Source organism: Labrus bergylta, chromosome 6 (assembly GCF_963930695.1).
Source record: "Labrus bergylta chromosome 6, fLabBer1.1, whole genome shotgun sequence".
Lineage (NCBI taxonomy): Eukaryota > Metazoa > Chordata > Actinopteri > Labriformes > Labridae > Labrus > Labrus bergylta.
Genome location: NC_089200.1, coordinates 26,081,312 through 26,094,188, shown reverse-complemented (window position 1 = coordinate 26,094,188; position 12,877 = coordinate 26,081,312). Strand labels below are relative to the sequence as shown.

The 12,877-nt window shown below is 38.3% G+C and overlaps 1 protein-coding gene across 1 annotated transcript in view; it reads right to left on the bottom strand.

Annotated features, from left to right (window-relative positions):
* slc1a7b (solute carrier family 1 member 7b) overlaps positions 1–12,877 on the bottom strand; it is a 42,727-nt gene that overhangs the window by 8,054 nt on the left and 21,796 nt on the right. The window contains exons 2-6 of the mRNA XM_020632509.2: positions 12,223–12,302; positions 5,976–6,191; positions 1,478–1,520; positions 1,139–1,370; positions 916–1,015 (exon numbers count right to left, since the gene is read on the bottom strand). Of these exons, the coding sequence (XP_020488165.1) occupies positions 916–1,015; positions 1,139–1,370; positions 1,478–1,520; positions 5,976–6,191; positions 12,223–12,302 (671 nt within the window). The remainder of the gene's footprint in view (positions 1–915; positions 1,016–1,138; positions 1,371–1,477; positions 1,521–5,975; positions 6,192–12,222; positions 12,303–12,877) is intronic.

Sequence of the window (12,877 nt, the reverse complement as noted above, 5' to 3'; positions counted from 1 at the left end):
ATTCTACCAAAAACTTAGAGGGATGCAATAGTAGTAGGTATAGTGGTAATGAGAGGTGTGGACTTCAGTCACAGATTGCGTGACTTTGGACTCAACTTGGCAATGACATAAAGGACTTACAACTCTACTTGCACTTAAACAACAATGACCTGTGACTAAACTTGACGTGAGCTTGGCTCAAAATACGTGAGAGTAGTATCTAAAGTTTCCTTATAGATATGCAAGTCCTACTTTGATATCAGTTCTTAAAGATGAAAGGTCAAGGTACATTTTCTTCAATACTAACATTAACCAATAAAGCAGTTTGAGAACTATTTATTGATTATTTATTGATCTCAGCACATTTGACAGTTTTTCTTTACCTTGCTTTTACTGATGGATCATTTCAATCTTGTTTTTACTCACCATGTTTTTCTGATTGATGTGTAGTCTTATTTTTAATTTTGTTTTTATTTGTCTTATTCTTACCGATTGGTTTCTTTATCGAGTTTTTTACTGATGCGTAAGTAGTATTAAGCACTGTTCATCATGTTCACTTCATCATGTTTTGTCTTGTCCTGTCGATTGTATGTGAAAGGAGGGCTGACTCCCTCACTGTATCAAATCTACAAACAGCTACAAATAAAGACAACAACAGAAAATGACAGAGTCACAGGGCTTTCAGCTGTAAAACCATTTACTATTTTTGTGCAAAACAGTCTAATAGAGAGAACGTGGTTCTACTGGTACAAAGCAGCTCTTTTATTATTGCTATTGTCATCCTGACGTCCTGAATACTGAAAATGTCCCTATGTTCTCGATCATAATATCTTAATAATGATTTTTCAAACCTCCTGCTGCACGTTGTTTAGAAAAGGACAAAAAAACATCCATAGTTTCCCAGAGTGAAATAGTGGGTTTAAAGGAAATCTTTACCATATAACAATAGCAACAATCCTGAGGACGGCTTCATTAAGGCTCTGGCAGAAGTTCACCAAGGCGCTGCCGTTTGGCCCCATCCTCCCCAGCATAATACCTGTCAAAACACAGAGCACAATCTTTAAAGTGATGCATGAACGCATTTTAGTTTAATGAAATATCCTCTTCAGGACAAAAAGTACACATGAAACTTCTGAGAAGAATTACGTAGGTTTTTTACCCATTGTGGCTGAAAAAATAACAATTCCAAGAACATTCATCCCATCACTCGTTCCTTCCCGAGTGCGAATGAGCACATCTGGAGGAGGGGTTAGGTCAAGGGCGAAGTTCTGGATATCAGTCCCATTATCATCCTGGATACCGTAGATGAGCGCTCGCCGTGTACTGGACTCTGATTGGGCCTGACTCAGCGTGGGCTTGGCCTTCACAATGTACTCACTGCTTGTTCGATACTGTTGTCAGGGAGTTAAAAGAGAAGTAGAAAAAAGAGCTGCACTGATGTCCTAAAACACTAATCCTTTGTTTTTGAAAGTGCTGTGTGTGACATAACAGGCCTTACCTGCTGAAACGTGGCCTGGACCAGATTCGCAGGGAACATGTTGCTGTAAGGGAAAGATACAATTAGATAGGTGGTTAGCTGGTCTTCATATGAGTGTGTTGGCCATTACATTTCACTTTCTTCTGCTAATGTATAAGTATTTGAATCATTTCTGGACACAAAGCTGCAGAAAGTTCAGGTTTATTAGAGGGTTCTGCATTGTTGTCAATAAAATGGCAGTGGGTTTAAGTCAGCAGATAAACAAAAATATCATAAGCCATAGTTTTGACAAGCTTTTATACTGGGTTTACTTTGTAAAGGCTTCAGGATATTAACTACCCTTCTTTAATATTTGAATCAACTCAGTGACATTTCCCCTCCTATCAAAACCCACCAAATAATGCTGAAACAAACTTTACGCTTTGTGGTCTGTGTGCTGAAGTTGTGCAAAACAGAAACTTAAATTGAACACTCAGCAGGCTGGACTTCACGCCACAGTTCTACATATTTACAGATATTTTTCCTTAGCATTACACAGTCGTAGAAAAACAAACAAGGTCCTGGTTTATTTGACTGAAACAAAGGTCAAAGGTTTCTGCTCCTTCTACATGGTTCATATAAAACCAAGCACGCCTTTCCACGCATACTACTTTGTTAATATGACCAGCACATAAAGTAAACTCTCCAGAAACTTTATGAGACTGACATGGCTGGTTTGGGTCCTTGACGTTGTAGATTTTCTTTAAAGCTTTTAAAGTTACTCCATAGTTTATGACAACAAGGATAAAGCACATCAGTCAAATGCTTTCAAACTGTTTAGTACAAATAGAAGTCAGAGTATACGTGAAATCAAAACATATACACTTTTAATTCATTATAATTAATCATTAACTTCCACATTAAAAAACTTTCTCTAAGTCTTTTTTATAGATGATTACACAAAGACACTTTAGTTTCAATTATTTGACAAATCTGGATAAAAGAAGACCGAAAACATCAACTATTCTCAACAAAACAGCTCCATCTCTGCTGTCATTTAATCATCTTTAAAGGCTTTGAAGCAAACACGGTATTATTGTCTGATCTCACAGGCCACAGAGAACTTCAAACAGCATTGTTTTCTTTATCTACTTATTCATGATCAAGCTCATCGTCAAATAGGGTGAAAAAGTATTGATTAAAAAGAGATAGGCTGGAAGTTTCACAGATACCTGTGGATCTTGATAGTCATTGTCATGGCTGGGCCGGGTGTTTTTGAGGTAAACTGCCATCCTACAGATGTAGATTTATCCAGAAGCTCAAAAACCAGACCTCATTTCACTGTGCTCTGCTATCAGAGAGTCAGGAAGATCCTACACCTGCTCACATTTTCACTGAGAGTTGGTCAAATGAGGAATGAACACTATTTCAACATTTCTCATGAAAATATTACGTGAAAAATTCAAACCTTTCTTCTATTTGTTGCTTCATAATGCAAGCTTCCTCTGGAGAGGAAAATATGAAGAAAAACTGATTACATTTCATAATCACACTCAAAGATTGTTTTCTTCAATGGTTGTTTACGGCATTCAGCCTGCCTCCACAGGTCTGTCCAGGCTGATTAAAGACCTGTAACTGGTTGCACCAGCTGTGTAAGTTCTGTCTTAAGATCTTGTGTTAAGTTAGGGCTTACCAGAAACTTACCAGAATATTGTCACATATATGACATTTTAACTTCATGTCACCAATCAGTGAAAAGCATATCTTTGATGCAGTGTTTGTTACAGTGCTGCCCCTGATGCCTAATTGTCTCCTAATAAACTAACAGCTGAAAATAACTCATCTGACCAACTGTTAATCAAGTAATCGCTTCAAAAATGTGTGTAAACTATAACAAAGCATTATGATTGAGTGATAAGAACAGCTACAACTACAGCTGGTGAAAAATAACAACAGTGACATTGAGTGGGGAAATCTTCAACTCAAACATAACGGAGAAGATTTGAAGATTTTTTTAGTTGGGGCTTCTGTTTATTGTCGAAGACACATTTTACTTACAGCTCGTGTGAGAAATGCTACAATATTCAGTGATATTCTTGTTTTGTCTATACCGCATGAACAAGTTTTCTCATAAATGGCTAAATATGAAAAATAACCAGACTTGAAGTTTCCTTGACATTACTGTAGTGCGACGTGTTGAAATGTATGACAAACTGTATTTGATATTTCTGACTGACTGTATCGACACTCCTTACATAGACATGAAGGTTTTTCTGAGCAGCATGTGTATATATAAACCCAAGCATATTGTGATTACTTTGAGCTTTCCTTCAAACTGTCTTGGCACTCTGAAGACTTTATTGGAGAGACAGGACAGTGGACAGAGTCAGAAATCGGGGAGAGAGAGAGAGAGTGGGGAACAAATTGTGGGAAAGAAGCCACAGGTTGGTTTTCTAACCAGGCCGCACGGTTTAAGGCCTTCAGCCTCTGGACACGGGGCGCATGAAATAACCACTTTGCCACTGGCGTCCCACATAAAGTGATTTAACGGTACTCTGTTGTTGGACGGACAGAATTACCTCCGCTCATGGAAAAAAACAGCAGGATCAAAGATCAAAGTAATTTCTGAGGATGTAATCTATGACGGAGATCTCATTGCTGACACCAAACAGCTGGTAAAACCTCCTCCTTATCCTCCAAGTTATCCCACCTTTCAAACGATACACAATAATAACTGTATTTTACAGAGGACTCTACACCTACTAGGAGCTGGGTGAAAGATTTGAGTTATAACTTTTCAATTTCAACAACAGCAGGAAAAAATGTTTGGAACAAATAGACAATGTATGACAGTCTTAGCCCTGGTTACTGATACTGGGACTAAGAAACTAAGTTACATCCATTTGGGAAGATTTAATATCTTTTTAGTCTACAATGAAGTCATTCCAGAGAGCGGGAACTGAAAGAAGACCAACATTTTAATCCTCTCTCTGGATTTGTGGGAAATCCAAAGAAGTCTTGGAAAAAAATATGTTAGAAATATGTTATCATTTACAAAGAATGGATTCTGCTGGGGAAATGGAGTTTCAGTTGGGCGTTAATCTGATCATCTTTGTCTGCAATAGAAACAATTAATTAACTTTGAAGGCAACGCCGCTTTTTGGTCTCTTTTTGCCACTTTGGTTTAACAACATGGAACAGTTCAAAAGTAGCTCAAAGACTGAAAGTTCTCTATCATTTTAAAGGAGCAGTAAGATATGGAGTGAATTAAATGATAAAATTACTTTACTTTATCATCAGACATTAAGGAAACATGCTATGTTGAAGTGCTGGCTTCTCTAACAACAATGCAGCAGCCAGTATGTCCTCCTTTTAAGTTTAGATTCTGGTCCTGAGTGGTCTGGTTTTGTTTGAAAAAATATAAGAAAAACGCTTGGCTGAGGTGTTAGAAGGAGATAAGGTCCAGGGCTGCACATTTAGGTGTCTCAGCCAGTAATCATTTGAAGTGGTTTTGTACAATATGACATCTTGCAGGGGAAATACCTGTAAAAAACCTGTAAAAAAACCCTGAAATTCTAAACTCTATTATATCCATCACAATTCCCGTATAAAGAATTTGCATGAATTTCCATGTACGGTAAGCAAACTTCACCTGTGAATAGAAATGCACTCCGAGAAAATTACTCAGATTATGTCATATCTTAAGAGACTTAAAGTCAACATGTTGTTAGCTGAAAAGTTGCATTAAGAACTAGTTTTTCATTTTCAAGTTTGATAAGGACGGTTATAGAGAAAATGTAACAAATGAGTTCCATTAGTGAAGAACATTTCACACACAGGACACACTGCTGTTACCTTTTCACTCATAAAAACAATAGATTTCAGGGTTGTTTATCATCTATTTGATTTGATCGAGTGCAGAATAAAGGTTCATTTCATATTTTAATACAGCTTTATCTTGAAGGCTGTACTTTTTGTTCTGAAAACTGCTCTCACTCTCAATAAAAGGGCTGATGCTGACTTTTGTACTTTTACTGTTCTTAGTAGGTCAATCTTTTAATATCTCATCCCTTTTTGTGGTCCTTCTCTTCAGAGTTTAGCTCCAAACTTCACCTTTAAACCCTGTCAACACAAATCTCCTTTGCAAAAAAATAATCTGCATGCAGCTTTGGGTGCCTGTAATTTCTGCAAATGTGGCTCAATGCAGCCAACAGGTTGTGTTTGTTCTCTTCTAATCACCCTCTCCTCAGTGCGACCAGGTTATAAACAACATAACAATCCCATTCCCGAAGTCTCTATTTAATAAAAACACGTGGCACAGTAGAAACAATAAAGTATATATAAGTATATAGTGAAGAATCTGAGGAAATATCCTTAAAGACAAAGAATTGGACAGCACTGGGTCAACCTGTCTGCCGACTGGCTGACACTCTACCTTCCATCCATTGAGTCCTGCTCATGTAAGAGTCATGACAAACAAGCAGCTCTCTATGCTGTGCACACGTGAAGTTCAGTGGGTGTTTACAGTATGAGGCCTTACCGGATGAGGTCGAGCAGAGCATCAGCAGAACTCATGACAGTTTTGCCGCTGTCCTCGGAGTCCTCTTTCTGGGCTGCACCTCCTGGATGGATGATGGAGACCATGATGATCCCCACGACCACGGCCACAAAGGTGGTCCACAGGTAATAAGACACCGTGATCAGACCCAGCCGACTGGAACACTTGGCATCGAGGGCCGCCAGTCCTGACATCAAACTGGAGGAGGAAAGTTAGACTCAAACTGGTGTCCAAGCTTTAGGGAAGGTTGAATCATGGAATAACATTGATCAGTCAATGCTTGAGCAGCTTGGTGAAGCCAATACATTTGGAAATAGTTTTATGAGGTTCAATCTTATTCTTTACTTACACAGGAGCAGGGGTGGAGCAGCAATTTTAAAAGTGCGGTTGTTCTAAGGCTAAGTACATGAACAACCCCAACCATAGCTCAACACAAGATACACCCAGGGGTCAAAGTCATTTCTGATCCTAAAAGGATGTCCTCAAACCTTAAAAGTTATTTTATTTGAATGCCAACCTTATTCTTATGGCTCTCCTAACACAGGACAAAACAGATCCTCATCCACTGATGGAGCTTGGCCCAACTTTTAATCCAAAATCTTGAAGACGTAAGTGTCTGCATAATAAAATTTCATATACAAATTCATTGAAAGCTCCAGAGAAAACACGTGTGTAGAGGTTGTTTCCCAACAGCTGTTTGTAAGAGGTCAATTTAAAGCTCTTGTTTCAAGCACAGGGTAAAAACAGTCGAGCTATTCTTAAATAAAAGGCAACAAGTCCAATTTAAACCAAACATGCTGTTTCACCCTGTAGACGCCATATAGAGTCATTTTGTTATTTGATGTCCCATTTGTTTGAATGACACAGATGTATTGTGCTTTTAAAATACAAGTATTGATCGGATAATGAACTGTGTTAATTTCTCTTGACCTTTGTACCCATCATTATATTAATAGTAAAAACATGGGAGTATCCATTGGACATACAATACGATACAATACAGTAAGATACAATACCATACAATACTACAACATGATACACAGGATACGGCATGATTCGATACGATATGATACGATATGCTAGACTACGCTACGCTAAACTACAATACGATATAATTTGTTAAGATACTCTTTATAGGCCTTTCGAGGAAATTTGTCTCAGACCCAAAGTTCTGCATAAAGTAGTATTATTAAATTTAAAAAAAACAATAAAATCAATTAATGTTCCACATGTAAACAAAGAAGCATATAAAACTATGATGCTAATAGACAATCCATACAGCCTCAAGAAACATTGTTTAAAATTTGGATTGTGGTGGGCTAAAATAAGTTCTTTTAAACAGTTCAGTTTTCATTGTGGGACTCTGCTGATGGTAAAAAGCTCGTGCTTATACTGGAGTATATGAGACGGGTCAGACAACATGTACAAATGTTAGTTTGGGGCATTTGAAGAAATTACTTGGGCTGATGTTCATCTTAGGTGCATGGTCCCAAAGCACCTCAGGGTTTTAACTCACTCACAAACACGTTGATTAAAGTTTAGCACAGAGACAACTAAATAAAAGCAGCAGCAGCAGCAGACCTGACTCCTTCTCAGACCTGCAAATAACCCACATTGAGAGCGCCTTCTGCATCGATGATAACTTTTTATTTTGCTCTATTTGTGGATTCTTTTAAGGTTGGACTATATTGACACCTGATAGAAAAAAAAGGTTGCTGTGTCCTCTGAATGTCTGGGGAAAATACTCTGTGTGGGGGTAAAACATCACATGGAAATTAGCAGGTGATATGACTGACAAGATGTCCATTTTTTACGGGTTATGGACAGCATGCTTTGAATTCCTAATTATGCACATGTGGGTAATCTCCTGTGGTTTTCAGTACTAGGCTTCCCCTCCCCCATGTCTGCCTCAAAGGTTACCCGTAGGAACTCTCCAGATGTTTCTTACTCTTTCTTGTGATTTGTTAAATATTGAGGTGGATTCAGCTTTCAAACAAAGGCTGACATTTCAGCCACACACAGCCTGCTCCATGAGACCACCGGAGGGCTGCTCAGGGTGCCACAGATATGAGACTGAGAATAAAGTCAAACAGAGTTTCAAATGGCAGTCCACATTGTGGTCTGGTGGATGTCACCAAACGTTCTTCAGCTAAATTAAAGTAAGACTGAAATGACCAGACAACAGATTGACATGATTAAGGATTTATTATCAGGTGTAGTGCCATCAGAAATGTAGGAGTTATATTTGACTGTGAACTGACATCAATGTGCAGATTGGGGGCGTTGTCCAAACCTTGCTTTTCAGCCCAGAAATGTTTCAAAAATACTTTTTTGTTAGGCTGAAGTAGGTAATTCAGGATTTTTTTCAACTATTAAGGTCTATGTCAACTCTTTTTTTTTTTCAAAAAACCTCCAACAGTCAAAAATCTATCACAGCTTTTCCAAATATGAGATATACGCAAGACTTCAAACTGGCACTGAATGGAGAGACCACATCATTTGATTTTATTTGTGTTTTATTTTTGGGCTTGTATGCCTTTATTTCAGGGACAGGACAGTGGATAGAGTCATCAATTGTGGAGACAGAGAGAGTGGGGAATGACATGCATATCTCCGGTCATTGTTATTTTGCTTTATGTGATTAATGTGGTTAAAAATCAAACTAAGATTTATATGATATGCGCGTTTAACACTCTTATACTTCACTCATATCATCGTCTGTTAGTTAACCAAGCTTGCTGTAATCCGACATGTACCTGACAACATTTAGAAAAGGGATAAGATACTTATCTGTCAACAGGGGGCGCCAAAATCAACACAAACTGAGTGCTCCTCACAGGAGCTTTACGAACACCTATGTTGTGTTGTTTTTTAGTTTAAACTTTAAATCTCAATCTCATTTTATATGCTTTGTATGATTAATTATGGTTGTAATGTAGCTTTATGGAAAGCAAGTGAACTTTATTTTGAAAAACAATGCTATCCAAATCATACATCAATCACCAGTCACAACCAGAAGATGAACCAGTCACCACTAACACAGCCTTGTAATCACAGTCAAGCTGGCAAAGCCGTGTTTGCAGTGTTAGCTTTGTCTTGTGAATGTACGGATCAATGCTTAATCCTCCATGGCTGTCATTCAGGACAGAATGCTCTCTCTCTCTCTTCTCTCTCTCTCTCTCTCTCTCTCTCTCTCCCCATCCCTTCTCTCCTTTCTCTCTCTCTCTCTCTGATGACTATAGTATCTCAAAGCAGCAGTGCTTAATGAATGAGGACACCCTCAACATTCATAGTTAAACTGTCTAAGACACAGAGGCTTTAATATGCCCGAACTTGCTGCACCAGTTCTGTGTAAGTTCTGCTTCAAGTTGAAGGTACAATATGTAGACACTAAAATATCTAAGTTAATAAGAAATAGACTAAACCTCAGTTAAAGGATATACTGTGTATATATATATTTGTTGTTGAATACTTACATTACCTCAAATATTTTCAACAGTTATCAATGTCAGAGAAATCCTTCATTTTACAGTTGTAATGTTACGTGTTAATAAATTTAGTTGTAATGTGATGAGCCGCCATGACAGACATGACATGTTTATCATTGCCGCTGCATATAGAAGCGAGAACTGTTGCATTATGTGCTGCTATGCTAAAAACGTCATGTAAATTATTCTTGGATAAATAGTCTGTTAACATACTCCCCCTGGTGGCAGAATTTCCACACAGTGCGTTCTCAAGAGAAAATCCCCCCAGCGTCTTTTAACTAACTAATGCACACCTCACTGTGAAACTGAGTAAAATATATAAAAAAGTATCTCTGGCCACATCCTTCAGGCTACCTGCTTTGTTGTTATCCAAGCCACCTACTGGCAGGAAGTGACAGGAAGAAGAAACAACAAAGATAAAGGCCATCTCCTATACGGTTTCTCTCACTAAGTTTAAAAAAGGCAAAGTACCAAACTGAGACTGATTTATAACCAGCACTAAACTTTTTGGTATAGCTTTATCGAAAAATACTGTGGAACAAATCCGTCTTGCAAAACTATGTGTTTAAACAGCACAATAACAAAGTCAACAAAGTCTCACCAGAGCAAAACTAGAATGTTTCTAGACTGACTAGAAAATCTCAAAGGGCAAAACAGAACATGTATTTCATCATTACTACACACATGCCGAAAGTTTTTCAAGTTCAAGGATATTTTCCCGGTTTAAATCCAACGTTCCTGTGTTGCATGTTAATTTAGCTGCCATTATCTGACAAATATATATTTCCACGTACAGTATGTCAGATTTTATTAAAATGTTTAATCTAAATTAATACAAAATTAAACCTATGTTATATATTTTGTTGTTGTTGAGTACTTACATTTACTCAAATATTTCCATTTTTGTAACTGGACATGTCTCTATAGTTGCCATGGAAACACCAGATGTTGCGTCAAAGACCGTACTGTTGCTGTATGTGCTGTGATAAAAATGTCATGTAAATTATACTCAGGAAAACATGTTGTCTTCCTCAGGTCGATTTCGCTCGTTTGTCTTGACTGCGGTCAACATGGAGTTTGTTTTCATCTGGGTGGGGGGTGGAGTAGCAGAGAGAACTCCCATGATTTCCCGCCAGCCTTAATGTCATCTTTTGTTGTTATATTGATTGAGAGCCCCCTGGTGGCAGAATCTACATACTGTGCCTTTCAATAAAGAATTATCTGAGTATTTTTACATAGAAAAAGTAATTTTCTCTTCCTGCACTCAGGGTCGTTTACTTACTGTATGTTTCGGCCAATTTAAAAGCTATGTCGAAGCTAACGATCCAATAAAATCCATTCCGACGCCTTTTATCTTGTGATTGGTTCTATCCTGTTTGAAATACGTCTTTGGAAATAGTTATGACACGGCAGTTAGATACTCTGTTTGATGGGGACTTTAAAAAAATAAACATATTAAAGGATATATTTGTAACAAGAGGCTGACTGCTAACTTTTCCATAGGTGCCTGTCAATACTGATAAAAAATGAAAGTTCCTCCACACTCCTTCAGAACAAGCACAGAGTCTATATGACATCAGAAAAACATAAGCAGACCAAGATGAGCTGTTCTGAGTTCATTGTAGACAAAAGGCGAAAGGTTTGTCATGTCATCCTAATCGCTGAAGACTCACAGGTCACCGGTCTGACTTATTTTTGGACTCGCATGAGAGACACTTTTCTCTGAGGTAACATAAAAGCACTCAGAATATCAAAACCTTCCTCACAGGATATGGAAATTAAACTTCATGGTTAAACTGTGAGTCCATTCGCACTTTATGGAATAAGCAGATAACGTGATGTCTGCGTCCCTCCTTCATTATCAGCACCATCCAATAATCAAAGAAGCACAGAGCTTCCATTTAGGTAAGAAGGTTCGACAGCTTTATTACATTAATTAAACTCAGAGGGTAACTTATAGTCACTATTCATGGAGCACTGCGTTAGTTAGTTTAGGCGGAATACGGTAGTCCTGCCCGCCAGCTTTCAGTCAGCACGTTTTATACTCTAGAATGAATTGTTTGTTTGTTATGTCTGCAAGATGTCAGTATCATTAGATTCACATTCAATGTCCCCATGGGGGGAATTAAATGTTTGCGCTCTCAGCTGTGGCATGCTGCACTGATACTGCTGAGAGCTAAGAGCCGAACCAATACCGCCAAATACAACTGAACAAATCATAAGTGCAATAAATGGTTAAATCTATGAGGAGAGTATTCCTGACTGAAATTGAGTTCACTAAAGCGGTCATGAGTCAGAAATTCAAATGTAACGTAGCAGGGTCTGAGGGAGCACGGTGTAAAGTCTTTAATTCATGGAAAACAATGATGATGTTTCATGTTATACTACAGACCAATTTGGAGTTGACCACACAGTTGAGTCACAAAACATTGTTGTGGCAGAAAAACAATAACTTATAGAGGTTTAGAAAAGGTTATAAAGGTGAGGGAAGCACCATCTCATAGTGACACCCTGCAATCGAATACACGGGCGTGTTTACAGTGGAATCTACCCACGCCCCAAGGTAAAGGGGGGGGGGGTGTAGTCGCAGACTACTCAAACACGACTACAGTAGTCGCAGTAGTCGTGTTTGAGGACAAAGATACACATACACATTCCAATTTTAAAACAGTAAACCATTTTTTAAACTTGAACAAAACTACTGTTGAAGGGTAAATCCTTTTAATTAAGTGTTAGAGTACCTGGACACAACGAGCGGGAGAATCAACATCTTCAGCATCCTCATCAGCAGCTCTCCAGGAAACTGAAAGTACTTCACCTCCTGTCAGGAAGAAAAGACAAACACGATGGTCATGTAAAAAGAAGAAGATGCATGGAGGGCTGCAGGGTTGTTGAAAAATGATTGAAAAATGATTGAAAAATGATTGAAAACTGATGAAAGGCATGAGCCCCTCTGGTGCTCTTCAGTGTGGGGATCCACCTTAAAAGCTTTTGAAGAGTTCTCAGGCACTCAGAGGGGTAGTTAATAAAAATCCTTTAATGGATAAAGACTCATAAAAAGATGATAACATGTTCAACCTCTTCATAGCTCCTATCATAGAGCCCGACGATTGATTGGCCAGCCGATAATATCGGCCAACATTAGCTTATCCAGTGACTATCAGTATCGTCTAATTTTATCACAGATATGCGCCGATATTACTTGATTCATCCACCAGTCAAATAGCATTTCATTTGAGTTTCATTGTATTACACTAGCAGTTCTCTTTCACCAGCAGAGGGTGCGACATGGATTACAACAAACACCATCACTCTCCAGAGTGTCAAGCATTGATGCATGCACGTTTCTTTCCAGTTGAGTGACCATCTTGTCTTCTTTTTACGTTTTCCACATTT